Below are 26049 nucleotides of genomic sequence, written 5' to 3'. Positions count from 1 at the left end.
CTTGGATATTGTATCCTCCTGTGTAGAGTGCCTCTGCATCCCCACGGCCAGTTTCGCAAGGCTGAACGTCCTCTCGCACTCTGTTGACATTGTTCAGCGAGGAATAACCATCAACGATCGTGCTCCAGCACTTGAGACTCACAAAAATGACCCGCTTAGAAATTTTAGACGAGCCAATTGAGGCCTGAACGAACCATAACAATTAGGGGGAACGAATTCAATGCCTCATTACCGCCGTCGAAACCTACCTCACCAGTGTGGGCGCTTGCATCAAAACCTAACATATGTTGCGGTCGGCGGACGCAGGCATTTGAACCCATAGCCTGGCTGAGATCAACATCAGCCTTCCACCTACGGAGCAGGTCGGTACCGAGCGCTGTCCGACATCTAGGAAGTCGTGAGTACTACCCAATGCTAAGCGTCTGCAAACTTCTTGACCCAGTCAACCGATCTGATTTTGATATGTAGTGTAGCTCACGGCAACCGGCCAGGTGCCTTGACGTTATTGGCCGCCCCAATTGCACCCTGATGCCAAATGACTCTGCGAGCTGGTCTGTGGTGGTCGAACGCAGGCTCGCAGCTTGCTCCGCCCTTCGGTACGCCTCCTCTTTGCGACCCTCTTGAATACCATCCAGCCAGTTTCTGACCATCTACTGAACTGGGTCTTGCGTCTCCAAAACCGGTGTTTGGGTAGGATGTTGTGCTAGAGGACTTTTTCCTTACATTGGCCTGCTCGATATGTTGAGATGCAAGTGTGATTACACATTGAACGCTACAAAACTAACTGCAAGACTGTCAGGCAAAGACCGGCGCTACTCGACGAGAGGACTTCGGGAATGACTTGGCTCGGTCGCTCGGCCGAAGTTCGATACCGTGGACGTTCATCACATGAGCCCTGAAATGATCCAAGTTCTTCAGTTTCACCCCCTCCTCTTTGCATTTGGGGTGGTCGCAAAAGATACGATCGCGTTGCTCTTTTTCCTTCAGATCTCTCAAATGCTCGCGGTCGAAGTGGTCATTCATCACCGACGGCCGACAGTATGGGAACACTCTCGTCTCGTATGGCAGCCTCTGGTCCCCGATGCATCGAGGACACTGCGTCTTTTACATGAGAAGCGGGAAGGGGTCCGGCGCAGGAGGCTCCTCCTTCACTGACACCTCAGGCTGCGCGCTCTGCCGGGTAAGTTTGTACCTGGCCGTCTCGCGTTTGTCGCACAGCGCCACCATAAGCTCGGCGACCTGGATGCGGCGTTCGAGTTACGGTTGTGAATTCCGCCGGTTCGACGGCCCTGAGATTTCCGAGGAAAAGGCCCTGCAGTATTCTAAGCTACGAGACGATATGGCACAGGAGTCGCTGGATGCCGGACAGGAGAAGCCTATGCAGCCGAAAGATTTCCGCCGTGGTGCGGCAAACGAAGCAAATGGTGTGTCGTTTTTTTGCTCCGGCGAACGATCTCGCTGACTCCATCCAGGGAACGCGCCGATGCTGTCCGCGACCAGATGTTGCGTCACGACCCCAAGTGGGCCACGTTCAATAGCGTATACATCAACGCCAAGGTGAAATTTCACCTTCAGAATGCAGTCCTGCACGAGCCGCACGAAGATGCGCTTATCGAGATGCTCACGCACATCAGCGTCACGCGCGACCCGCGCGCAGGCCGGGATATTGTCCCTGCCGAAGTCTGGCGGGACCTGCCGCCCGGCGGCTGCAGGGACAGTCCAGGATCGGCCGGCTCGGGCTCGTCACCCTCGCTACACTCGTTATCCGCCTTGGCCTTGGACGACTTGGACATATAGATATGGAGAGTCAAGTAGAAGGAAAATGAGATAGTGCGAGCGAAACACTGTTGAGGGTTTAAGGATTTGATGATTATCTTATGATCCGTTGTTAAAAGCTTCTCTGTTGGCACATATATATAACGAGATCATATGTCAAAGCTCCTAACCCCTTAAGCATATCTCGTACCTCCTCCTTGTCTAGCCATTGGGAATTTTTGTAAAGAGCTTCCACAACGACATCTCTCAGGCCTCTATCATCTTCAAGGGTAGATGTATACACCTCCAGCGTTGCCTTAAGGAAATCATTGATATCCAACAAGTCAGTAGCCGCTGCCTTAAAGTGTCGGAGCGCAACGGCCTTCAGTCCCCGGATCAGATACCTTTCTGCCAAGGCGTAGACATAGGTAACAAGGACATCCCTAGTCGGCTTATCAACGTCGGTCCCATCTCCGTCCGTATCTGATCCGAGGCTGCGATCGTATTGCAACTGTCCGTCATAGTTAAAATGGTACAAATAATATACCATTATATAGACAAGCCGAGGATCATCATCTAGAAGGTCAACCTTTCCTTCTTGTGTCTCCTAAATAGGGGATGTTAGTTAGAGTCGTCGCAAGCATATAGCTGCCACTGACCTTGAAGCCTGCGTGGCAAGCTACAGAGAGGAACTCGCACTACGTGCATACGATGGCCCTATGCACACGGTATTCCTTTCCACCGCAGCATATCACGAGGTCTGGTGTTGTGGCAGGTCTAGCGATGATCTCAACAGAGGTTAGGAGGTAATATTTGGGATGATCAAGTCGTATCCGCACGGCCTCTTTAGCAGCAATGTGGCGAAGAGCTCAGATGCCTGCCCGATGTGACACAGCCCCAAAGCCATAAGTCTATGTTCTAATAGCAAGCGGTTGCGTCCTGGCACAACATGAGGCCAGGCAGTCAGGCAGCTTAACATATCAGTTAGTTCGCGTGGCTTGAAAAGGCACCGCAGTGGTTGCAAGCTGAGACACACTTGCGACCTAGAACGTCGTGGACACTGACTACAGGTACAGTTCTCGGCCCTCCCGCGCCACAGGCGCATCCACACGGAGGGCGTTGGTTCGAATTGGGATCCTTGAATCACGACGTCCGTTTGGCTGGCTCACCGCCACACATTAAGGTTCTCAGACGTAAGGTAGATTTCCGTGTTCCCGTCACCAAGGGGGAATGCTGGCCATCTAGTCGCTAGGATTGCCGAGCTGGCTGGGCTACTGCAGCCAAACATACGCGTCCACTTGGTTGGCTTGCTGGCGGCGTGCGAGCAACCTCCGCGTATGACGCCCTTGGGCTCGTCTGAGTTGTATGAGGAGGGGCTGCGTTGCGTACAAGGGCGTCTATCTGGTCTCGGGCTTGTCTCAGCGCCTCGGAGAGCTGCTGAATCGCGTCTTGCTGTTTGCAGACCACGTCGCGCGTCTTGTTGTTTGCTGACCACGTCGCGCAGCTCGCAGATTGTTTTCCGTTGCTCGTCTCCTTGTTCGTTGATAGCTTCTAAGAGCGTCTGGAGTCCTGTTTTCCCCGCTTCAGCCTGGCCGTTGGCTCCGTTCCCGCTTCCTAGTACGCGTGTTCCTTTCGACGCGGTGCTTCGCGTAGCATGGATTGCGATTCTTCTCGACGTAGTAGCCGCATCCTCCGGTGATTGCATTGCTTCACGGACTTTCGCACTCGGTTTCGGGGCGCGGCTCGGTCGTTTCGGTGAGGGTGGGCAGTCGGCCACCTCGATCACTGCCTCAGGTTGCGCCGCCGCCGCCATCTCGCGGTCCCTTGGCAGGGCGGCTCAACTTATTAAGAAGCCGATTGTCCGTTGGATTCTCGGCACGTTGTCAGCGGGCCAACTCTCAATTCAGGGGTACTAGGGCACGTGCACTCGGTTGGATGGATGGATGTGTTGGAAGACCAACAGCCACGATTCCACGGTGATCACACAGATGATGGGAGCTTACGACAGTGGGTTTGTGATGCTCAGAGCAGCCCAGAAGTCATCAATTGAAGGTTGTTCTTCTCTCACGTCTCCAGCGAAGGGGGAATCGCCCTGACCTCGTTGCTCAGCTCCCTGGTTACCCCTCACGTTGCCTGACGCTCAGTTGGGCAGCCATGCATCCAACAGCAGGGCACTTGCAGCTGAGCACGACCAAGTTTCCAGTGCCACGACTTTCCAACAGGATGGATTTGATTTCGCCCGGAGGCACTAAGCCTAAAGGGCCTTGGCACGCTAAATACATACGATTCGTCCGCTTCTTCCATGACCTCGCACAAGCCCTTTGAGTTGCCCTTTGCGCAAAGCTTCCCAATTCCTTTTGCCTCTTGTCTTGATTGTTAGCAGATCGTCTTGGGGGTTACGTTCTCCAAGTGTTCAGCGTCCCATCTTCAGCAGCTAAAGCGGGATCTGCTGGTTGAGGCTGTGTGCTGTTAGTGAACTCCACTATTGCGACTGAGACAGTCTTCGTTGTTCCTCGTCTGCATCCAATCTCCCCGTCGCCATTGCGTACTTGATCGTTGCCCGGACTGCTTTCATGTCTGGCGACCACATCTTCGGATCCGATCGAACTTTCCCTCCAAGGTAGAATGAGAGGCTCCCTCGTCTTGTCACTGTACATCGCAGCATGTCTTCCCTCAGGGCTGTCCATCTCACGCATCGCAGCAGAAAATGCTCCACTGTTTCCCTCGCTTGGCCGCAGGGGCAGAAGTCTGACTCGACCGCTCCAATCCTGCTCAGAAAGCCGTTCAGCCTCGCCATTCCGGTTCGGAGTTGTGCCAAGATACAGGCCTCTCTTCGCTTCAGCTTATCATAGAGGTCGCGAGTGTGCTTGCCAGGTAGTGCCACGTCCATAGCCTTTGAGAACTTGCCCACGCCTTCAGGAAGAGCTCTCTCCTGTCGCTGTTTCGCCAGTGCCAGCCTGATTGCGGTGGACTTGGCCTGGGGCATTTGGAGGTTGGGTGTGCCTCCTTGCCTTGCAGCCCTTTGCGCCGCCGCCTTGGCCTCCAGTACCAACGCGAAGTTGGCTTCCGCTGGTATCCACAGGAAGTCAACCGAGTTCCCTCTCCGTCGATGCAGCCTTGCCAACTCGTATATTTGCCGTATGATGCTCTGGCCGGACTGTTGTCGTGGTTGTCTGATCGCTGCCAGCGCCGACTGGTTCCTGGTCACGATGGTGATGTGCCTGTGGCAAACGCCGGCCGGCAGGCTCTCCAAGGCCCTCGCGATCGCTGCTAACTCTGCTGTATATGGATTCTGTTCCTCCCTTGTCCCGAGCGTCACAAAATAGTTTGCCACGGTCTCGTTGGCCATGCTGAGCGTGCACTCGGTTGCGCTGTAGCGCACATCATCTACATTATTTGTCTCATTGGATGTATGTAGTTAGCGTGCCAAGGCCCTTTAGGCTTCGTGCCTCCGGGCGAAATAAATTCCATCCAGCCATTATTTGTCTCCCCAAACCAACGAGTCGAGTCGAAGCCTGCAGCGGGCGCAGGTTGAGTGACAGGCAAGCTCCGGAGGCGGGGAGATTAACGACAAGTTGCATGTTGGGACTCGTCACTCTGCACCTGAAAGCATTGAATTGTTTGCTGTCATACACCTCGACATTTCACCCAACTCCATTACGCTCGCCATTGACCCAAGAAAGGAGCAATCAAGACACATAGGACAACACTTTCTTCTTCTTCTTGATCTTCTTTGCGGTCATAGAACCCACTTAGGCCTTTGGCTCCCCAATCTCAGCCGCCATTTTGACATCTTCTTCGTCCTAGACATCCTCTTCGTCCTGGGCAACTTCTTCGTCCTGGGCAACTTCTTCGACCTGGGAAGGCGCAATGTCTTTATTCAAGCCCAGGTTTGCGCTGTAGGCAAGCTCCGAAGGCGAGGGGGTTGATCTCACCGAGGACAACTCAGGCTTCGCGTCCGAGTTCGCGTCCGGGTTGGCATCCGCCATATTGCTGATGGAGTCAAGACTATCAGGTCCGTTTGCGGAAACAAAGATCGAGTCTGAAGGGCGTTAGAATATCCATTTTGCAGCGATAATGGGTTCACAGTTCTTACCTCCACTGATTCTGAATCCCGCAAAGCGCTTGCACGTTTCCAAGCCATTCCGGAGAACCTCGAGCTGCTTGTTGAGCTGCTCCCGCTTTGTGCGGGTTTCTTCTGATTCCCCGGCAATACGAGCCACCTGGTCATCAAGCATTTGGTAGATCGAGACAGGGGGCAGGATGCGATCCAGCGCGGACATCAGCTTGGCCTCGATCACTTCGACGGCCATGTCATCGATGAATCGCTTCAGAGCAACCTAGTAGAACCGTTAAGATTAGCGGATAACGTACTCAAACAGTCCATTGGCACATGGAGCAGCGACACTGGAGATGATTCGTGTTGAAATTTGCCGGCTTGAAGAAATGTCATATATAGAAAGAGGAAACGAAACAGCGCCAGTGAATAACAAACATACCTTGTAGTAGGCATTCAGACAATCGAAAGCCTCGCTTGCGGCAAAGCGTCCCATGTCCAGCTCACCACTCTCCGCCAACGAGTCAGCGAGGCGTCTGAGATCAAAATCGCCTTTCAAATACCATGTTTTGAGCGACTCGACACCAAAGAACCGACACAAAATCCTCTCCCGCTCGTTTTTTCCTCTCTCGCGGCGGACTTTCTGGAGTGTCTCGGTGAAATAGTGGTTGTAAGTGATCGGATGGCCGTGCTGATGAGGCATCAGCAGCTCTGTGGTTTTGTCGCGCATCTCCTGCAGGACTCCGCTCATTGCTGGTTCGAAGACCTCGTACTGCAGCGCCTTGGCCGTCGACTCGTCCGCGGTGTGTGCAACAACGAGTTTGACGAAACGGGAGGCAGCGTCCCACACATTCTCGACATGGCGGCGGGCGATGGCCCCCCATGGGCGACATTGCTCGAGAAACAGCTCGGCAACGATCATCGGATTGAAGGTCCCAGGCAACTCGCACCCCCGCGTCCTACGCATCAGATGCTCGATTTGGCTGATGAAGTCATCTCTAGTGATATAGACCACGTCATGGGAATCGGAAGAAACCGCCTCGGATTCCGGATCAACGACCTGGTGGTAGTGACCTCGGAGGGACATCTCGGACGCAAAATCTTTGTTGAGGTTCTGAACAACTGCCCTAATGCGCTGCTGATAACCTGATTCGGTTTTGGCGTCCAAGAAGAATGGGTCGTTGTAGTTGCCGCCCACCGATGCTTTGACAAGCGCCTGGAAGGACCCGCTCAGGTGGAACAAGTAGAGCCGCTGCTCCTGCGGGCTTGCTCGTGGCTTCCCAAGCTTCTCGAGTTGATCATGGCAGGACTTGAATTTCTGATCAATCTCATGCACCAAGCCAGGAAGCTCCGCAGCAATCTGCCCAAGGAGGACCTTGCTGAGGCGGCCGCGAAGCTTAGAGATCCCGAGGGAGGAGAGCGGAAGGGTCTTCCAGACTCCAGAGCCGAAGAACTTTGCCTCCTCGGCGTCCCTGGTCGCAACGCTCCAAGAGCCTTTCTCGGAGTCCATGTTTTTCAGCACGTGCCAGCCGTGCCGGAACTCGACCTCCTGGTTCCTGGCAAGAGAGACGTACAGGGCTTCACTCCCGCCCCCTGGGATCAAGGTGTCGGGCTTTGTGATGACGCCCAGAGTCCGGGTGCCACTCGGGTCTGCCGTCCGGGCCAGTTTCAGGACAATCTGATTGGCGAAGTCGTTTTTGGCCGACACCACGGCAAGGATGATGCAGCGCGGCTCCCTCATGTAAGATTGGACGACATCCTGGACGAGCTCGACGTCCGAAGTGGTTTGGTTTTTTGTCTCGGAGTGGATAAGCCCGGGAAGGTCGACGATGGTGAGATGAGGTTGGTCCGGGCCGGTCACTTCGATACGGAGGATGTCCTTGGCAAAGGCTCTGCCGTACGCCGTGATGCCCATCTCGGCCTTTGCTCTCTCGACCAGCTGGGGGAGATTGTCGAAATCGTCCAACTCCTCGCGGAAGGCGAGAAGAGCCTTATGCTCGGCTTCCGGGCGGGATTTATGGGGGACAATGGCAACGCCCGCGCTGATGTGCGGGGTCCTGCGCAAGACGAGTTCGGTTGGGAAACGAGTGCAGAGGTTGCTCTTGACCGGGAAAGAAACACCCGAGATGGCCTCCAGGACGGAACTCTTGCCGGACGACTGGTCACCGCAGACGATGATTTGCGGGAGGGAGATGTAGTTGTTGATGCCTTGCAAACGGAGCTGGTCAATCGAGTCCAGAAGCATGAGCTGATCTTGGGAGCAGAGCTTGCTCAGGGAGCTCTGTATGGCGACCATTTTGAGATGGGGATAAGTCAGAGGATATGTGACCAGAGGTTGGACTTGAAGAAGAATTGGCTCGAAGGGGTGGCAAAATCAGTGGTATGGACGCCGCCGTGTTGATTCTCTCCCTCTCTGGCAACACTCAACGTGCAAGTTGAAGGCAGCGAAGCAGAATGCTGGTATTTATACTCCAGAGGTGCCAAACCGAACCGCACAAGATGCATGAGGCTCATGACCGACGTAGACACGCAAACGGAGGGTGTTTAGTTCGAATTGAATCCTTGGATCACGATGTTTGGTGGGCTCACCGCCACAGGTTGTGGTCCTGGAGCTAAGGTAGATTTCCGTCCCCGTCACCAACACTGTTGTTGCTGTTGTTGTTGTTGAGTAAACGCTGGCCATTCAGTCGCTTGGGGTCGCCGACCGGGCTGGACTACCGCAGGCAAACTCGTGCATCCAGCCGACGGGAAAAAAGAAGTCTCTGTATTCGTTGGGTGTGTTTGTCGGCAGATGGGTGGATTTCGGCCTGCTCTGACTCGGCTGCTGCCCGGTGCTTGTTTTTGACCCTCTGTCCGGCTTCACCCACCTGCGGGCCCTGGCACACACCATTTCCGATGCTGCGCTCCACCCGACCTGTGGACGAGGCCGGGGTAGGAATGCTGACCGGCGGGGTACGTCGTGCGACGTCCGCGTACGCTGGCCGACTCGATGGGGCTCCATGAGCGCCCGATATGGCGTGCAGCTGGAGCCTAGTGCGCTCCAGCTCGCTGCGGCCTCGGTAGGTTGCCTCGCGACCCGGCCGGCCGGCCGGCCGCCCAATAGACCCAACAGTCACTATCAACCCAATCAACCCGATCATTTTGAGCGCTGGAAGCGCCGTCAAACGTAGGCTGCAAGGCTGACTGTCAAAGTGAGCTTCTCCGTTTGGAGTCCTTCCGTTTGCTCTTCCTTCTTCACTCCCGCTCCCCTCTCTTCCTCTCTTTACTTCCTCCTCCTTACTCTCCTCCTCTACTCTCTTTCAAGGACCAAACCGCCAATCCAGGCCATCACCAGTGCTTGGGAAATGGCAAACTCGCCGGATTCAAAAGCGCTTGACTTCATGATCAACCATGTCTTTCTCCCCCCTCAACTGCCGCAAGAGGACGACTCAGAAGCTGGATACCTGAATACCACCATTCGAGCCTTTCGCGATTCCGTTGAATGCTTCCTGTCGGCAGAGCCTAGTTCCGCTCCCTCTGTCCGGCCTGCGGTTGACATGCTCGACCGGCTCCTGAGCACCGAGACTCGTGGCATGCACCATGTGATTTCCGACTTGAAGAACGGTGGTGTGTATCTCCCCTCTTCCATCCCTATCAAACATCACTCATCAACATGGCCAACCCCCAGGCATCGCCCTTTTCCACCTCCGCGCTCAGAACGCCGGCCTACTCGTCACTGCCCGACAAGATGACGTTCTCTTCGAAGCCTTTGAGCTCCTCGCCCCAAACGACAAGGTCATGTCCTGCCTGGGCGCCCTCCTCCGCGAGTTCCCCGACCGCGCCGCTGTCATCACCTACGCCCGGCTCCAAGACCCCGACTTCCTCAGCGAACTCGCCAACTTCATCCAGACGCTCACCGCCAGCAACGTTCCCGTGGCCCGCCCCAAAGTCAAAAAAGCAAAAACCTTCCAGCCCGAGGAGCGAGATACCGTCTCGCCGCTGCTCATGAACGGCATGCTGATCGACCTGCTCTCTGGCCTCGGTGAGAGCGTCGCCCCCCTGAGCCGCGTCACCAAACGCAGCCGCGAGCATGTCGGTTGGAGCAGCGCCCTCCTGCCGTTTCATCGCTGCGCGACATGGTTGCTTCTCCGCGTTGCGCTGCGTCTTGTTCTCGACAGAGCGGCGGCTGCTGGCGTAGGTGGAGAGACGTCGTAGTACAAACCGCTGATGGCGTTCCACCTCGCCCGTCTCTTGGACATGGCTGCGAAGGTGAAAGATTCCCCGGTACCCAATGACAGGCTGTTTGTCATGCAGGCCAAGGTCGTTCGGCGTGTGGTCAAATTGGATCCTGCCGTGGAGACAGGCTGGGTGAAGGAGGTGAGGGTGGCGGTGGAACGGGCTAAGAAAGTGATAGAGAGGCGTTGGAAGACGGTGCGGGACAATAACTCCAAGGTGCTTCCTCTGAAGAAGCTCGCCAACCTCTCGAGAAAGATACTACGCTCAAGCTGCCCAGTTTTGTCTCCCTCTCGGCGACGCTTGCGGGTCTGAGTTTGCCGTGCTGGCCGTGGAGAAGCTGCAAACCCTTAATCAGGTGTATCGCAAGCGAGCCGTCAAAACTTACAATGGCATCCCTGACGCCCTGTCCACCATGTACCTGATCCTGATGGAGCTCTGGGTTGCCATGGACAAGATCGCGGGCAACGCCATACCCCTGCTGCTCGACTACGACCCAGGCTTTCCGCTCGACATGTTGCATCCGTTGTTGCTTGAGCGGAAGAAGGACATGGAGCGTCTCGTTGCTCTCGAGACGTATGTCTCCCATCGGCGGAAACAAGCCGCGGGGCAGTATCTCACAGCCTTTGGAGGGTTCGGTCATGACCAGTCCTTTGCAGTTCGCTTTTTCAAAACCTCAGCTCAGCATCAGAGGCTCAAGCACGAGATTGTGGCCTGGGCAGGAGAGATGAAAACCAAAAAGCTGCAACAGTACGAGGACAAGAGGACAGAGCATGAGGCCCTGGCCCAGGCTCGCCGCGCCTACTCGGCCTGCGAGGAGGTGTGGGATTCATGGGAGGAGTGTTACAGACATTCCTCCAGCTGTGAGCGCTGCCGTTTGGACAGAGCAATGAAGGCGATCAGCATCGAGATCTTCGAGTGGCCGCTGCCCACAAATCCCAGGCACGCCGAGGGACGAACTCGATCCCCGAGCTAGGGTTGAGAAGCTGATGAGGAATGAGTTTCCGTCGGTTTCGGAAGATACAGTCTTCGGCGACGCGATGATGCAGTGCTGGCACGGCGAATATGCATCCATCGCGTCTGTTCAGCAAGACGTCTTTTCCCGGCTTGGACGGAGTGTTGCTGAAGACGAAGCTTTGATGCAAGCGGCCATGGAGAGAATGGCTGCACAGTATTCTTTGCTGAGAGCTGAATGTGAGGAGTACATGACAAAGCAGGCACGGGAAAGAAGCTACTAGAAGGGAAAGTTCTTTCATATTCCAGTTCGACATCTCAAGACAGAACATCGCTGTTTATCACACTTCGGGGGCTCCAAGCATTTCGATCTTCACGCCCTCCTTTGTGTCTCATCCAGTTCATTGCCTGATTCGCAGACAGTGAGCAGGCAGGACGGGGTACTAATACTTGAGCTAAGGGCGACGACATGTCAATTGAATAAGAGATGTGATCTCCATGGTTGGGCCTGTTTCCGGGGGAGGCAGAGACGGAGGCGGCAGGACGGCCGTTACGTCCACCTTGCTCATCTGTCTACTTTTCTTTCTTCCTCCTCCTCTCGTCTTCCCTCCACGACGTCTCACGAAGGCATATATGGGAGAGGGCGCAACCCAGTCCCGCGAGAATGGGAACAACAACAACAACGTCCATTAGGAGCACTTGATGCGGTGCTCCGCAACCGCCTGTTGACAATCAAAGTGACCGTAGGTGTAACCATTCTCATCTAACCAATAGGGGTCATGTTTTGCAAGAAGCAGGCGCAATAAGCCGCTAAGCCAACGGGTCGTCCCCGTCAAGTCTCCCCTGACATTGAAAAAGCGGACTATTAGCATAAGCGACTTGTTTGAGCAGGCTAACGGCGGCTGAGTGGCTGGAGAACCACAGAACTGGCTCGAAATTTGAGGAATATTGAGAAGGACCATGTCGATCACCCTTGCCAAAAGGTCTTGCAGGAGCCCCACAGGCAGGCGCCTCTTGCGCTCGGTGGGGCTGTTGCAGCGCTTAGCCAGCCAATCACCTCCGGTACCGTTCTGTCGGGACCAAACGTCTGTGTCTCTCTCGGGTGAAGGTCAACAGCAGACTGACAATCGATTTCAGCGCAAGGACAGCCAGACCAAACAGCAAGAAGAAACTCACACAAAAGTCAAGCGCGAGGCTCCTACCGTCACCGATAAGGAATTCACGGCTCGGTATACAACAGGCCCAACACCAACCGGACGCGAGGATTTGTGACCTGGGGGCCGACTCCGCTCTGGCACCGAAGACAGGAGCAGCCTCCCCGGTCGGGGGCCACTCCGGTCAAGAGGTTTGGAGGGTCTTCACTATCCTCTTGAAAACGACGTCCCTGCCGTTGTTCATGTTCTGGAGTGCCCAAGCCCACTTATTACAACACATCCATTGTGCATCTCATTGCGGATCTTGATGGATGACGCCGCACCCGAGAGAAGGGAGCCTCGCCCTAAGCGAAGCCCGCATGCAAACCGGCGGAACCATACCACCATTAGGTCCATAGAGGGCAGCTCTCGCCGCTTGACGCCCAGAAAAAGCGTTGAGGACTCAAGGAGTGAGAAGCCTACAAATCGACCATGATCAACCTCTACTATAGCATGAGTCATCCGATGCATACGATACTGATGGGAGATTGCCCTACAAAGCTAGATGGCTAAAGAACCTAGACATATGGCGGTTCCAGGTGATGTGACTTCTCAACCGGCCTGTGACATCGCATTGCCACTGCAGCGAGACTTACGGGAATGCAAAGCACTAGAAGCGCCATCTCCTCAAACGTAAGTTCTAGCGCTTTCCATGTGAGGGGAGGAATTTGACAATTTCTCGAGTTGCGGTCCTTTCTCTTTTTGAGCCGAAAGTGGTTTCCTCAACCTACCCTTGAGCAACCTCTGTTCGCCGGCTCTTGTATGTCACTCGGATCCGTCAAGCCCTGGAGCCTAAATGTAGAGAAAACGGGCTATGTGACTTATTTGGAATCGTCCAGGCGCCGATCCGTGCTGATCTTCCAGTCACTCCCAAGCTGATCGATCCTTGAGTCAATCGAGCGCGGCTTGAGTACCAATGGTTCGTTCCTCTGATTGCTTCCTGGTTGGATTGCCTCTACCAATCCCTAATCGTCGTGTCGGCTCAGCCCCCGCGAGCCGCCCGCAGAAGGGCAGAGGCCACGTGTTTGGCCCCCGTCACGTCGAGTCCGCCTCCTCCCCTCCCCAGTTGGGCCCGCGCCGCGACCTTCCCTCGAGGGCTCTCCTGGTTGAATCACCCCTGACCAAGGCCTCATCGCCGTGGCGGCTCAGCCCTCGCGAGCCGCCCGCAGAACGGCCGAGGCCACGTCACGTCGAGTCCGCCTCCTCCCCTCCCCAGTTGGGCCCGCGCCGCGACCTTCCCTCGAGGGCTCTCCTGGTTGAATCACCCCTGACCAAGGCCTCATCGCCGTGGCGGCTCAGCCCTCGCGAGCCGCCCGCAGAACGGCCGAGGCCACGTCACGTCGAGTCCGCCTCCTCCCCTCCCCAGTTGGGCCCGCGCCGCGACCTTCCCTCGAGGGCTCTCCTCTGACCAAGGCCTCATCGCCGTAGCGGCTCAGCCCTCGTGAACCGCCCGCAACGCCGGAGAGGTCACGTCATGTCGAGTCCGCCTCGGCCCCTCTCCAGTTCCGTTGCGAGCTGCCCTGGGGACCCTTGCCAATCGGATCACCTAGCTAAGCCGAGCGCTTATGGTCGTCGACGCCAGCCCCCGCCCACCTAAACCTGTCTGCGGCCGCCGGAGTAGCGGCGTGTGATCCGATCTTATCCGAGGCACAAGCTGTCTTTCTTGCGACCAGCGGCCTGTGTCCCTTGCCGCAGCTGCGCCCGTATCCAGCCCGATCGCGGCTAACGACGTTAATATTCCGAATACGACACACAGAGGGGAGAAGAGGTAGCCTTCTCCCGCGCCTCTATATATCGACGCGGTCAAGATCTGCCGCATTGATGCAGATGGTCAGAGCGGGGACGTGGTCTCGCAATTGCGCCTGGAATCCGCTAGGCAAACATGGCGTTGCCTTACACACTACGTAAAACCCTGCGATATAAGGTGTTGCTGCGTATAGGGCGAGAGCACGGCAAAATCGTGAGAGCTCCCACGTTGACGAGTCTTAAAAGACGGGCGGTCATCAGTAAAAGCTGTAGCCGACAAAGAACGCGAATTTGGAAGGTCTCAGCACGGCTACGCCGCAAGGACGTAGGGCTTGGTGGGTGAGCTGACCGGGTGAGAGCGTCTGCGGTTCGAGAAATCTGAGAGAGGGGGAGAACAAGAGATGGAGCATGCAGCGTGGCGAGATGAGTGGCAGCGTAGTGGACGTGGAAGAGGAAAGGAGGTAAGGGAGCGCAAGGCCGAGGGGGGCACAGCTTGGTGTACTGTGATAATCAAGAACAGCCGACGTCCGCGGTCGTTGAGGCCTGATTGGATACCGTGGTGGTCCTTGTGGGTCCGGACGGAGGAATCAGAATTAGCATCCGTGCACGGCTCATATGGTTTCCAGGGTAACCGAATTTGTTTACTTCCCCTGAGATCTTATGGACGCCAGATCGAAGAAGCCAGACAGTACATCCAACGGCAATAGCACGGGCAGGCGAGGTTCTCATGATGAAGCTCGCGATATAGCTCCGCCACGTCGTCGAGCTCGTTGGTCCTCAGATGCGCCGTCCACGTCACATCAATACCCATTCTTACAAAAGAATGGACAGGGTACGGAAAGGGTACGCTGGACGCCTTCGCCGGCAGTAGCCATTTATGGAAGCCCTGTACTGGCCGCTGAGCCGAACGCGTGGGGTTCGTTAGTTCAGTCCACTTAGAGCTGCAAGTCATTTCATGACACGAGATTGAGTAGTTAACAGAAGCAAACCAGTCACCTTGTGACTTAACGGTCTCCCATTGTGAGTGAGAACATGCTTTATTTGCCTCCGAGCTACGACTGACGCCAAATCGTCGAATCCGTTTGTTAGGGTGCAGCCACTTGCCATTTCTCCTCGTTGCAATACAGAACCCAAGCCAGAGCACCCGCTTCGTCCTCCATTATAAGGGCACCTCGAAGTCGTCAATCCGCTCCCTAGTAACAAACCACCCGTTGGGAAATACCGCGAGGCCCAGGGCAGACCGCGTAGGGCAAAATCCTCGGGCGGCGGCCGGTGCTTGGGTTCGCTGGGGCCACGGGGTGCCTTGCCCTTGTTTTTTGACACTCACACAAACATGAAGACTGCGTGCAGCGAGACATCCAGCCTCAGCCAAAAGGAACTTAGGAGGCGAATGCCGTTTAACTGTACCCCGGATTGCGATGTTGCTCACTCAAGCCTTTAGCTGCCGCATCGGGAAGCTCACCATAATCGACGCTCTCCGGCATCTCCAAGTCCGGTTCCACCTCATACTCCGAGTTAACCCCGAACCGCCTGTTCTCCTTGTCGAAGCGGAGCCACTTGCCTTCCTTCTTGGCAATGCGGCACCCGAGCCACACTACCCTCTCCATCCTTTCCTTGGTCATCGACGGGACCTGTAGAACATTGTTCCTCCAATCAGCCCTTCTCTACGAAGTCGCCACATCTCCGCGAGCGCTACTCGGCCTCAAACCGGCCTTCGGTCACACGTCGTCATCATGCTGGGCCAGGCTGCTCTTGATGTCTGTTCAGGAGCAACACTTGGGTTGGCTTCGAGAACTGTTCAAAGTATTCCCTGACGTCGTCCACGAGATCTTTTAGGAGCCTCTCAGCTATAGCCTTCTCACTAATCAAGTCGCCGCAGTGCTTCTCAGCTTGTCTGTTGCAATCGAGATAGCATCATAGAGGTCGGTCATTTCTCTTGTTGCTCCGCTGACATGTGTGAAAAAGTCGGCAGCCAAACGCTTAGAGATGGACTCGAGTTCCGCCGGGGCCTTGGGGTTTGTCCTGTGTCGCTCTAGGGAAAGGGGCCGTCGGTCAGGGAACAATTTCAAGTCTCAAGAATGGTGAGTGTGGGGAAATGATAAGGATACGTACCGCGTTCGGCAAGCTCTCGGGCTTGGGTGACTCGAAAGGATATGTGACGCTGCGTTGGCGATCCCTGCAAGATGATGGCGGCGAGTGGGCGGTGACCCGTGCTCTCGTAGTCGGGGAGAGAAGCATATCAACCCGACTGTCGTGGTTGCATTTTACCTGGCCCGCCTCGTGTTAGCTTAACATGCGGTACGACAGGGTGTTACTGCTCGACAACTTGCCGGAGTACTGTTGCCCACTGCAGCGCCGATTTCCCGGTCAGCGTTGTCGTTTTGAGAAGCGACACCGTCATCCCCATTAGCATCCTCGGCGTAGGGGTGGATGCTGATAACTTCAGAATCAGGGACGCGGACAGGCAGAACAGAACAGAGGGGACTACCTTCTCGTATTGCTCACAATTAGATGTTGCTCCCCACCTCCTTGCCTAAGGTAGAATGTGATGTGAAACAAGAAATTAGTTTGGACTTATGCATATAAAAATAAATAAAACAACTTAACGTTAACTAAATAAAACAAGAACAAAAAAAGTAAGACATAAAATTCGGGAAGGGAGGGGGGGGGGGGCCAAGTGCGCGGGTTCTCCTGAAATGCAGGCAGTAAGCAAGACAAAACGTGCCCAGACAGCCAACCCAAATCGCATAACATCAGATCAGAAAGGAAGAGAAAGAAAACAGCTCCCATCAGTAAATCATCCTCACACCAAAAGCCAACTCCTGGCCATGCTCATCCTCATAGGCGTGAATGACCAGCGTCGAGCCGTGTACCCTATTGGCGTCGCTAAGCCGGTCGGAGTCCATGCCGTAGCCACCGTGGCTAGATGGCTCCCGGGTGTTGCTGAGGGGGCCAAAGAGCATGGGCGGCCCACTTAAGCTGTGGGCTACCGGGTTGCTCAGCCCTTGCTGAGTGGGCTGCTGCTGCTGTGCAATGTGCCAGTTGGAGAATGCATGGGCTGTGTTGATTGGACTTGTTGCTGGAGATGTAATCGGGACACGCATGACCTTGCGGCCCTTGCCGCGGCCTTTGATACCCTTGTTCGCGAGGTTATACAAGTCGTCGAGGTACTTGGCCATCTCCTTGTCCTCCTCGGATAACATGCTCTTGTCCTTAGCGCCAGCGAGCTTGGAATTGAAGGCCTCAATCTCCGCAACGTGGTCCATGTTTTGATGTGCCTAGATTTAAGCTAAGTTCAGTGGCCGGGCAAGCAGCGGGGAGGGAAAACATACCTTTAGGTTGCCCTTCTGGGTGAATGATTTCGAGCAGTTTCCAAACCTACAAATCCAGACGGCTCTCAACTCCTTTTTTAAATGTGTCCTCTCGTGTGTGCGGAGGTTTGATCTCTGAGGGAAGCGGCGGGGGCACTCAGGGCATTTATGGGGCCTTTCTCCAGTGTGACGATTGATATGTGTCTAGAACATGTGAGACCTCATCGCCTTTTTCCTAGTATTTTGGGCTAGAATCGTACTTGGAGGTTGACTTTCTGGGTGAACCCTTGCTGGCAGTGTGGGCAGACCTAAGGTACTGTCAGTAAAAACCTGATGCCGAGATAGAGCACACTTACATGAGGGCTTTCGCCAGTGTGGAATCGTCGGTGGATGTTGAGGTTGGCCCTCCCGGCAAAGCTCTTGGGACATCCGGGAACGTCGCAGCGAAAACGCTTCTGGTTTGCTTTTCCACCATCTTGCTGTGTCTTTCAAGGTTAGAGCCAAAGACCGTCATCGCTTTAAAGCACCGTTGTCCGGCATACCTGGGTGTCTCTTGCCGCCTCCTTCTTTCGGTCCATCTGCACAAGCTCTGCCTCATTCGAGGGGGCGAGGAGTGCACTCTTGGCATTGATTACCCGCATGACTTTGTCGACGGGCGTACTGAACTGGTGAATAGGGGTTGTTTGCACCCTCACGGTGAGGGTGGCGGTTTCGAGAGAGTCTGAAAGAGTCGAACTGGCCTCGCTCTTGACGGATGAATTGCGGCTTCTCTTAACTCGCGGCTGCAGACGCCCGGGAGGCTTCCCAGGTGCGCCGCGAAAGATGGGCGCCTGGCACGGAGTTTGCAAAGGTGAAGCGCATTCCCATTCTGATAGCCAATGTGATGTTTGAAGGGGAAAGCAGACCGAAGTCTGTCCTGAACACGTCATGGACGGTAAGGGCTGGAGAGCATATTGACACTCCGCCGTATCGAGCTCCAGCGCCGGACCCGGAGCCGACAGCTTTTGCCATGCTCCGACATACGAAGGCGCCAGGGCTGAACTCGCTGGACGGAAGTGCTGGGATATCTGGCCGTGTGGGCTCGGAATCGTACAGTCGTAAGGCACAACACAAGCCTCCATCGTAGAGCTAGCCGCCGGGGGTCAGGGGCCACAAGAGCACTGGCAGACAAGAGGAATCGAGCTGTGACGGAGCTATTGAGACCGCTAGCTGTGAGGGATGCTTGGGTGAATGATTACCGAGCCGGTTCGGGATGGGAGCTTATGATAAACACGAATCGCTGTTGCGACCCACGGCATATGTGCCGGCAAAAATGGGCTGAAATATTCGGGGTTGGCATGCAGTATTTCAGCTTGAGTGATCCAACGGCATCGGGGCGAGGATCGAAAAAGCAAATATGTCTACCAAAGCCGAGGTCCCCGTGGGGTTCCGGGTGGGTGGGATAGGGTGTCGCTTTGATGCCCCGGAAATGACGACGTTGGTTCGGTTGGGAACGGTACCCCTAAAGCACTAATGCAGGTACAGATATCCCATTACATGTGTGGAACTGTTCGTTATTAGTGCGGATGCACCAAGAGGAGAAGGTTGCCGAGCTAATATCTCCAGCAGTTAAGACCCGCGGATCCGCTCCCCTCAACATGGATCCGTCCAAGCTTGATTGGCGGATCGCTTAGCTAGCCAATAACGTATTCCATACCCTGGTCTCGCGGATCTCACCAGGCGGGCCGGGGCTCATTACAGCCGCCAAGTGCTGCGAAAATCTCGCTTGCGTATACATAGTACATGGCGACCCCTGCATATCTGGCTACACTCCTATACAGTTAGCTTTCCCAGGTTAATCGATTCACACCCCGCCAGCAGGGAACTTGTGAAAGCCCAAACAGGGATTTGTGACTCTGGGACAGGCAAAGAACTGGGCTATGTGCCAAGCTCGTCATCTTACCTTGCCAGGCAGGGCTGAGCCTCATACATACATAAGCATCTGGACCAGCAATGGTCCCGCTTCCCACGGTGCCGATGTCAATGCTGTACCCACGTTGGGGAGCACCTGATATGGTCGTGGTGATACGGCTTCGCTTATTCCTCTGCGGGTACCTGTGGCGCATCAGCCTGCCCCGCCCGATGTCTACACAGTGCACGATTTCGAGGAGTCCAGCTGATCGGCGCCTTGGCATTGTTCACTGCGGGCCTCACCTTCAATCCCCTTGTTTATAACGAGGCCCACCCCCACTAATAATGCTCAAAATCTACCTTCAAAAGCCTAGTTTCTTTGCAAGCCCACAGTCACAAATCCTTGTCAAGGCCTCCCCCATTCACAGTTCCGATCCAAGAAAACCCGACTTCAAACTCTCGTCCTTCGTGAACGCCACCTTGTTACTTCAGAGAGTTGGACCATGCAATACTCCCTGCTGTCGGGGTCCTCCTTCGGTCAAACGATATCTCCAACTATGCTGCATCGACTCCTCAGGCGTTTTGTTCGAAGGCCCCGAAGTTCATCGAGCCGCTACGTTGGCGTAACACCCAAGAGCTCTGGGAGGCTTGTCTTGGGATTGCGAGCAGTAGCGACGTGTACCTGAAGTTTCGCAAAGGTACGTCTCCCTAGCGTGCTGTCCCTGGAACCACGAAAATCGGCCTCTGCGACCGACATGAGTTGCCGAAGATGTGCAATGCCTTTTCCTCCTGCCAACACCACCGGCGATGCCTTGCGCAATAAGAACCAGGGCGAAAGGAACTGGTTGGTATCCAGGAAGTTTGTGTCCACTTCTGTCATTATCTGACCCGTCACGGTGTATGCACTGCCAGCAAAGAAGGCGACAAGGCAAAGACGCTGGAGTGGTAAAGCGAATAAGAGTGTATAGTGGTACACGAACTTGAGGCTCTTAGGTATAATGAGTTCATGTCTCTCTCGTTATTATCATCCTTCTTCTTGCACTCACTGCTTACAACGTCCTCTCAGCTGCCTGCAGTAGTTGCTAAAGCCGACCATAAGCCTAGGATCAGCGCATCGCGACCCCGAAACGGGCCCCAACCTACCAAACCCAAACGGAGCACTTGTAATCTGCCTCCTGCATAACTCGTAGACCGCGAATCGGTCCGGATGCATTTCTCAGCGCCACTGTAAGATTGCTAACTGAAGTGGCTCGTTAACCCCATACTAACTGGGAAGTTCTGTCGTGCTCTTCAGGAAGCCGAGGTCGAGGCACTAAGCTGGGGTGAGGAGAAGGTAGAGTTGCGGAACAAAAAGACATTCATGATTTAGAACCCTTGACTCTTGACAAGGTAACTGTTAAGAAACTGTCCAGGATGGCATTGGAAGCGGTGTCCAGAGAGCAGCACCTCTCCTTCCTGTATGTGCCTTGGTTGATGAGGGCAAATAGTGTGTTGTACCTTAGTCCAATCGCGTCATGGCCGGCCTAGGCCGTCCTTTGGAGAGACCGGCCGGTCTATCTAAATTACCACTCAAGTTCCTTCCCTCTTGAGCCCTGCCGAGACGGATCGCAACCAGGGTTGGAAGCGCCACACCCCGCCCCATGAGCCGGCTGATGGGTGTGAAGCGTGCTATCGCCGGCCGCAAGCGAAGCAACCCAGGTCCTCGATGGCAATGATTGTCTCGAGGGTGCTGCAGAGAGTGAGAAGAAACGCGGCAATTACCAAGCAGAAGAAGGGAGGTAGGCCCTCTTATAGCCAGTTTCACATGTGGGCATACTTTGAGTGCAAATTCTCTCCCGGAGGTGAGGCGCCATTTACATGGGCATGTACTCTGATATTTACAATGCTTGATGCCGTCCTATTCTCTGTATTATTCACATTAGGCCATGTGCATCCAACCGGGCGAGACTGGCTCTCCGAAGCGAAGGCATCCTGTTCCCGTTCTGAGGCGTTGTGTGGCCAGCCCGCTTTAGTGCGATATCTGCCGCTGTGACTTTCCCTCTCTCTCCCAAACAGCCCATAGGATTCTTATTGCCATCGGCACCTATGGCCTTGTGCTGAGCAGAACAATGCTTTTTGGAGTGACGCTTGAGTATGTCGGGCCGCGCGAAGGCCTCACCGCATTCGCAACTGTACGACCGCTCGCCGGTGTCTACAACGAATCGTTAGACCACGTGCAGGTAAGGTGAGGGAAAAGGGAGAATGGGGACTTACATTTCATGTACTGGCGCGTTAGATTGCTCCCACGCGCACAAGCGGTATTGCATACCGTGCAAAGGAACTTCTTGTCCACGCCATGCCCGGCGATCCGCTATGTGCAGTTTAAGCGTCCAGCAGGGTCTACCAGACATCCATACTCAGTCCCCGCGGCGCGGGTTGATCTCCTGCTCATCAGCTTCATTGCATCTTGGAACGCGCAGATCCAAGAGGGCCGACAGGAGCAGGGTGCCCCGGGTGCCTGCTTCGGCCTGGTTAGGGTTAAGCCATGATCCCTGGACCCCAGCTTTGAAACTTGGGGTCCAGGGATCTGTCCTTGGTACTTCCAGACGACTGGTGGTTTTGGATGAATGGCACGGTTGGCGTGCCATTCAATCCGGCATAGCGTGCATACAATCCGAACCCGGCCATTGCTCCAACATCTCCCATAGCGAGCTTGGTTGATTGGCTGGGTTCTCAGCCACGTCGTTGCGGGCCTGCCAACCGCGGATAAGGATCTCAATCCGCATCTTTGCGTGGCTCGATTCGGCCATGGTTGAAGAAATGGGGCTCGGACCGGCCCGTTGTTGACCGGGTTGATGCGAGGTGGAAAGCCGAGATGGTCGAGGGTAACTTTCGTGAGCCGTGAATCCGGGTCCGGGAGTGAAAAATGAATTAGAGGAGTTATCAGAGGAGAGCGGAAAAGAACCTTAGGATGGGGGAGAACGATAAAGAAAAATAAAGGCGACCCCTCCGGTGCAAGGATCATGCCTTCCTGAATAGTCAAGAGCATTTGAGCTGTCAAAGATCCCTGTCAAGCTTTCTCGCCATCTTTTTTCCTCACGACCGAAGAGCGAAGTAGGTACCAGGGTCTGACTGTACATCCAACAGCGCCAACTGCCAGGCCAGGTTTCAGCGGCCGACAAGGCAGACAGACCATCAGAGCATTGTGCGTAGGTCACAGCTCACAGAGCCAATGGATTGTCTTCAAAACGCTGTCCTTGGGACGAAGGCAAACCCAGACGCGTTGGCCAGCCACCGCCAAATGCGTAGATATCAGCATACCTACGCTCGCGGTCAATTCCTGGCAATTAACACTTTCAGATTTGGTAAAGAGGGGCTTGGTAGGTAGGCAGAAATATGCCTAGGGCTGTGTAAAATATTTCCTTGAAGAATGAGCACCATGGCCTCTATTCCAGACCACAGATGTAACGGGGTCTGGATTCCTTGGTCATGGTTTGTGCATGTTATTATTGGAAGGACAGGAACGTGGGGTGCATCCAGGTAAATCACGCCAAGCATTCATTCTGGGAATCCCGGGGGCTCTTGCAGGTGCATTAGCGTACTTTTATAGACACCCACACCATAAACAAATCACCCTCCTACGGAGAATGCGGAGCGACGAGTGGATTGTGGATTCCAGCCTCATCACCCCGTCCCGTCGCTCTGTCTCGTCAACTTTACTCGTCACCCCGTCTCGCCACCCCGCCTCGTAACCCTTCTCTCCTTGTTCTCGCTAACCTGTCTCTCCAACTCGTCTCGTCACCTAATATGTGGATCCGTACATGTATAAACACGCCGGGGACCCACTAGGTTGCACTACATTCCTGCATGCGGCAGGTTTTGAGGAAGCCACAGTCACCTTAACAACTGGTGTCTGGTTAACATTGATCAGGCATTGCACATGCAGCTGGCTGCTGTCCCCGATCCAGGATAACTGTCTTGTCGAGACCCAAGAGTTCTTTCGTGTCGAGATCAACTAATTCGGATGCTCCTTACCTTCGACACACCCCTATTGGGTTAACTTGAAGAATCATCTCGCGCTGCTCGCGACAGCGCAATGAACGTGACAAGTGCATTTCACTCCAAGGCCAAGCGCCATGATCTGGCTTGGTGATATATAACCGCGGGTCCCTTGCACACGGCGCGCCCCAAGTTTACTTCAGCAAGAGCTCTGCACTATACCCCTGAGAAAACCTGCATCTCCCCACAGCCACGTCGATTGCCTCGTCCTTCTCTTTGTCCCTCGACGTTGCCTCGTTTGCCTTGTTTGCCTTGTTGTTACCTCTTTGTCTCCTATGCAGGAACAAGCCGAGCTTGGGCCGCCGTCTGTGGCCGTCAAGACAGCAGTTACCTCTTCTTCGGTGCTGGCTCTGATCAGCGTTGTTTGTGAGATTCTTACGAGATACCGAGTCGATCCCAGTGGCGGCATTGTTGCCGTGATTAGGCCCACCGATGGCAATATCGACGCCGCCAGCGACCGTCCCAGCGTGGAGGACCGACCCATCTTCCTATCCCATGCTAAATCTTTCGATTTCCTCTGGTCCAGCCAAATCTTGGTGGTCATCACCTGCATCTCCCTCGCCGGATATGGTCGTTGGGACTTCGCCGTTGCTCTCGGAATCCACCAAACTCTGTTCCAGCGATTGCACTTGGTTAAGAAATGGGAACCAGGGCGCAGAAAGCTCTGGCACGCTGCTGCTTGCAGTGGTTTGGTGCTTGGACTGCTGATTGTGAGCGTCTTCCTGGCCGAGCGCGGCAGGGAGCCAAAAGCGGCCGGCGATTTTTGGATGCCTGACCGTGCTGGCAAGTATCTTCCATTGTCGGTCGTCACGCTCGTTCATGTCTGGTCAGTTTGGGAATGTATAGCTACGCTCTATCGTCTCACACGGCAGAGGGCTGAGATGGCGCGAGGAGGTGCGGCAGCTCAGGACCACGCACAGCAACGGGGATTGCGGGCGGCAATTCTGTTGTTCAGCTGCATTCTGACTCTTTCTATATTATCACTGGGTGGTTGGGCCGCACTACTGGTGGATGATTACAAGGATTTCCTTGCCGTAAGTCTTCGATGATGTATCTGCTGATTTACGCTAATGACGCAGCTTGTTTACTTCACGTGTGTGCCAGAGGAGTTGGTCTATTTCAGTGGCGCGTTGTGGAAGTGCAGGGTCAGGTGGAGACGCGGGCGCCGCCAAAATAATTTGCACCTCAGTTCATACCCCGAGATTCAGGGCGACATCAATCTCGCTTGCGCTGGCGCCGACTCTACCGTTGCCCTCGTGAACGAGAGCTTGTTGGTAGCCAGCTCGCTGCACCGGAAATGCGGCGTTGGTCCAGACGGGTCCGGGGCCGGGTCCGAGCCGGCGGAGTGAGCCAGGTTGCGTTCCCCACAGCGCAGGCAGTTGGGACCGCGAAAGGGTCAGCGAGTCATTAGTTACTGTATATTAGCTTTCTCAACATGTCGGTCCCACAAACCTTCAAACGGGAAGTGAGTGGGCGTGCTTGTACCAGACCAATTGTAGCTTCATCTTCTCTCATAAAATACCGGTAGAGTGCGACGGAGTCCCTATCTGTTCTTCAGCCAATTTTTGATTTGCAAGATACACCATTGTACTCAGGTTCAAGCTGGTCTCGATCCCGTTGAAGCTCGTCAGATGAGAAAACAGAAAGCCTCTATTTCAAGAGAGCGAGACAGCTCGTACATAATTACATATTACACTTCTTATAGTACAAAATCCATGTCGCGAGCAGCGCTGTTCGTCCCTCATTGAGACCCTAAAGGCTTCATCCCGAAAGCTGTGAAGACAGGAAAGTACGTGTGCACCTCGGGGTTCAGGAATTCTTGGCGGACGAAGGCACACAGCACCAAGACTGCTTCGGGTTCCCAATGCAGGCCGTGCGTAAGCAGAGCCATAGAGATGGTTTCGAGCTCTCTTCCAAGGGTCAATTCGGACCAGAGCCCAAGCAACCGCGGTTTGCGGTCCTTTGCCCAACGGTTTGTCGGCCATCTCCCTTCAACAACATGGACATCTGTAAAGCCCGCTTCCACAAGCATCTGTTGATACCGAGAGGCGAGATTGATAGGGCGGCCACTGTTGTTAGCCGCTCGGGCGAGAAGGCTGGCCCAGAGTAGTAGCGGCGAATCGTCTTTGAGAGTCCCGTCGTCGCATCGCGGCATAAGCAGCACGTCTTTGACCTCGGAATGCCCGCCGGGTTCCAAGTTGAATCCCCTCTTGTTGCCCGTCTCGTCACCCGGGCTCTTCACCAGGTTCAAATTCACTGATCGAAGCCCCCGTATCGCCGGCCCGTTACGTGCCCCCATCCGCGGAATCACACATCTCGGCCCAACTAGTCGCCCATCCCGCCCCGTCTCGTCGTTACGAGCTTTACCCGTTCTCATCGCTCGTCACTCTCTCCCGTGCCGTGAGACCAGCCATGGAACAGTTTCTTACTGCCGTTGACACGCTTTTGGATTGTTTGTGGGACAGCGCTCTCGCCAGCGCTCTCGCCCAATCGCCCAAGACGAAAAAGGAGGAATTCATCAAACTACTGACTCGGGTGAACCATTCTATTGCCGCTCGGAAGCTCGCAGGCAAATAGGCACCTGACAATGACAAGCCAATCCAGAAACAGGATATCGCAAGCACGTCCGGGTTTCTGAAGCAAATTTGTAAAAACGAAGATGGAGGGAGGAGGAAAAAATAAGAGTTGGAAAAACTGGCCTGCTTGCAACGTTTGGATGACAGAGCGCTCGGTATCCTGGCAGTTCTCTGTACAGCAGACGACATCTCCAAGCATTCAATCGGGACTGTTAGGGAGCTTGTGGAAGGGGTCGGGAAAATAGCAACATGGTCGCATTGGCCAGCTGATCCGAAGCTCGCCGAGGTCGTACGACAACAGAGACCGCCGGGCATCG

The 26049-nt window shown here is 54.9% G+C and overlaps 12 protein-coding genes across 12 annotated transcripts; 5 read left to right on the top strand and 7 right to left on the bottom strand.

Moving 5' to 3' along the window:
- Nucleotides 1–528: 528 nt before the first annotated feature.
- Nucleotides 529–1815, top strand: N657DRAFT_675587 (uncharacterized protein; the record flags this gene model as incomplete). The annotated part of the gene is made up of 3 exons (XM_062795830.1): nt 529–596; nt 988–1428; nt 1473–1815. 3 exons carry the CDS (start codon nt 529–531, stop codon nt 1795–1797), a joined length of 834 nt encoding a protein of 277 aa, XP_062642155.1. The 3' UTR covers nt 1798–1815.
- Nucleotides 1676–2638, bottom strand: N657DRAFT_375299 (uncharacterized protein). The gene is made up of 2 exons (XM_062787078.1): nt 2415–2638; nt 1676–2362 (listed from the first exon to the last, which is right to left on the bottom strand). The coding sequence occupies exon 2, from the start codon at nt 2303–2305 to the stop codon at nt 1889–1891; it is 417 nt and encodes a 138-aa protein (XP_062642154.1). The 5' UTR covers nt 2306–2362; nt 2415–2638; the 3' UTR covers nt 1676–1888.
- Nucleotides 2594–3849, bottom strand: N657DRAFT_651360 (uncharacterized protein). Its single transcript, XM_062794153.1, has 3 exons — nt 3759–3849; nt 2821–3626; nt 2594–2726 (listed from the first exon to the last, which is right to left on the bottom strand). The coding sequence occupies exon 2, from the start codon at nt 3566–3568 to the stop codon at nt 2921–2923; it is 648 nt and encodes a 215-aa protein (XP_062642153.1). The 5' UTR covers nt 3569–3626; nt 3759–3849; the 3' UTR covers nt 2594–2726; nt 2821–2920.
- A 1830-nt stretch (nt 3850–5679) lies between these two features.
- On the bottom strand, nt 5680–8274 carry N657DRAFT_606320 (uncharacterized protein). The gene is made up of 2 exons (XM_062790212.1): nt 6255–8274; nt 5680–6095 (listed from the first exon to the last, which is right to left on the bottom strand). Exons 1-2 carry the CDS (start codon nt 8106–8108, stop codon nt 5808–5810), a joined length of 2142 nt encoding a protein of 713 aa, XP_062642152.1. The 5' UTR covers nt 8109–8274; the 3' UTR covers nt 5680–5807.
- Nucleotides 8275–9156: 882 nt separating this feature from the next.
- Nucleotides 9157–10006, top strand: N657DRAFT_583753 (uncharacterized protein; the record flags this gene model as incomplete). The annotated part of the gene is made up of 2 exons (XM_062789697.1): nt 9157–9418; nt 9480–10006. 2 exons carry the CDS (start codon nt 9157–9159, stop codon nt 10004–10006), a joined length of 789 nt encoding a protein of 262 aa, XP_062642151.1.
- A 965-nt stretch (nt 10007–10971) lies between these two features.
- On the top strand, nt 10972–11262 carry N657DRAFT_583768 (uncharacterized protein; the record flags this gene model as incomplete). Its single annotated transcript, XM_062789698.1, has 1 exon — nt 10972–11262. A coding segment is annotated over one exon (291 nt), but the record flags the coding sequence as incomplete, so codon positions are not given.
- A 2386-nt stretch (nt 11263–13648) lies between these two features.
- N657DRAFT_375254 (uncharacterized protein) lies at nt 13649–14154 on the bottom strand. The gene has a single exon (XM_062787077.1). It carries the CDS (start codon nt 13988–13990, stop codon nt 13718–13720), a length of 273 nt encoding a protein of 90 aa, XP_062642149.1. The 5' UTR covers nt 13991–14154; the 3' UTR covers nt 13649–13717.
- A 1219-nt stretch (nt 14155–15373) lies between these two features.
- On the top strand, nt 15374–15883 carry N657DRAFT_375219 (uncharacterized protein). Its single transcript, XM_062787076.1, has one exon. It carries the CDS (start codon nt 15493–15495, stop codon nt 15751–15753), a length of 261 nt encoding a protein of 86 aa, XP_062642148.1. The 5' UTR covers nt 15374–15492; the 3' UTR covers nt 15754–15883.
- An 823-nt stretch (nt 15884–16706) lies between these two features.
- On the bottom strand, nt 16707–17975 carry N657DRAFT_628563 (uncharacterized protein; the record flags this gene model as incomplete). Its single annotated transcript, XM_062790849.1, has 5 exons — nt 17771–17975; nt 17585–17707; nt 17489–17536; nt 17250–17432; nt 16707–17195 (listed from the first exon to the last, which is right to left on the bottom strand). Exons 1-5 carry the CDS (start codon nt 17867–17869, stop codon nt 16707–16709), a joined length of 942 nt encoding a protein of 313 aa, XP_062642147.1. The 5' UTR covers nt 17870–17975.
- Nucleotides 17976–20978: 3003 nt separating this feature from the next.
- On the bottom strand, nt 20979–21907 carry N657DRAFT_714112 (uncharacterized protein; the record flags this gene model as incomplete). Its single annotated transcript, XM_062797461.1, has 4 exons — nt 20979–21309; nt 21372–21468; nt 21572–21684; nt 21769–21907. 4 exons carry the CDS (start codon nt 21905–21907, stop codon nt 21032–21034), a joined length of 627 nt encoding a protein of 208 aa, XP_062642146.1. The 3' UTR covers nt 20979–21031.
- Nucleotides 21908–23431: 1524 nt separating this feature from the next.
- N657DRAFT_638074 (uncharacterized protein) lies at nt 23432–24505 on the top strand (the record flags this gene model as incomplete). The annotated part of the gene is made up of 3 exons (XM_062791559.1): nt 23432–23982; nt 24179–24190; nt 24346–24505. 3 exons carry the CDS (start codon nt 23432–23434, stop codon nt 24503–24505), a joined length of 723 nt encoding a protein of 240 aa, XP_062642145.1.
- Nucleotides 24506–24804: 299 nt separating this feature from the next.
- On the bottom strand, nt 24805–25500 carry N657DRAFT_651351 (uncharacterized protein). The gene has a single exon (XM_062794152.1). The coding sequence runs from the start codon at nt 25453–25455 to the stop codon at nt 24898–24900; it is 558 nt and encodes a 185-aa protein (XP_062642144.1). The 5' UTR covers nt 25456–25500; the 3' UTR covers nt 24805–24897.
- Between the last annotated feature and the right edge of the window lie 549 nt (nt 25501–26049).

Source organism: Parathielavia appendiculata, assembly GCF_033297405.1.
Source record: "Parathielavia appendiculata strain CBS 731.68 unplaced genomic scaffold N657scaffold_48, whole genome shotgun sequence".
Taxonomy (NCBI): domain Eukaryota; kingdom Fungi; phylum Ascomycota; class Sordariomycetes; order Sordariales; family Chaetomiaceae; genus Parathielavia; species Parathielavia appendiculata.
Note: the sequence above shows the minus strand (reverse complement) of the source record. Positions and strands in the feature narration are given on the sequence as shown.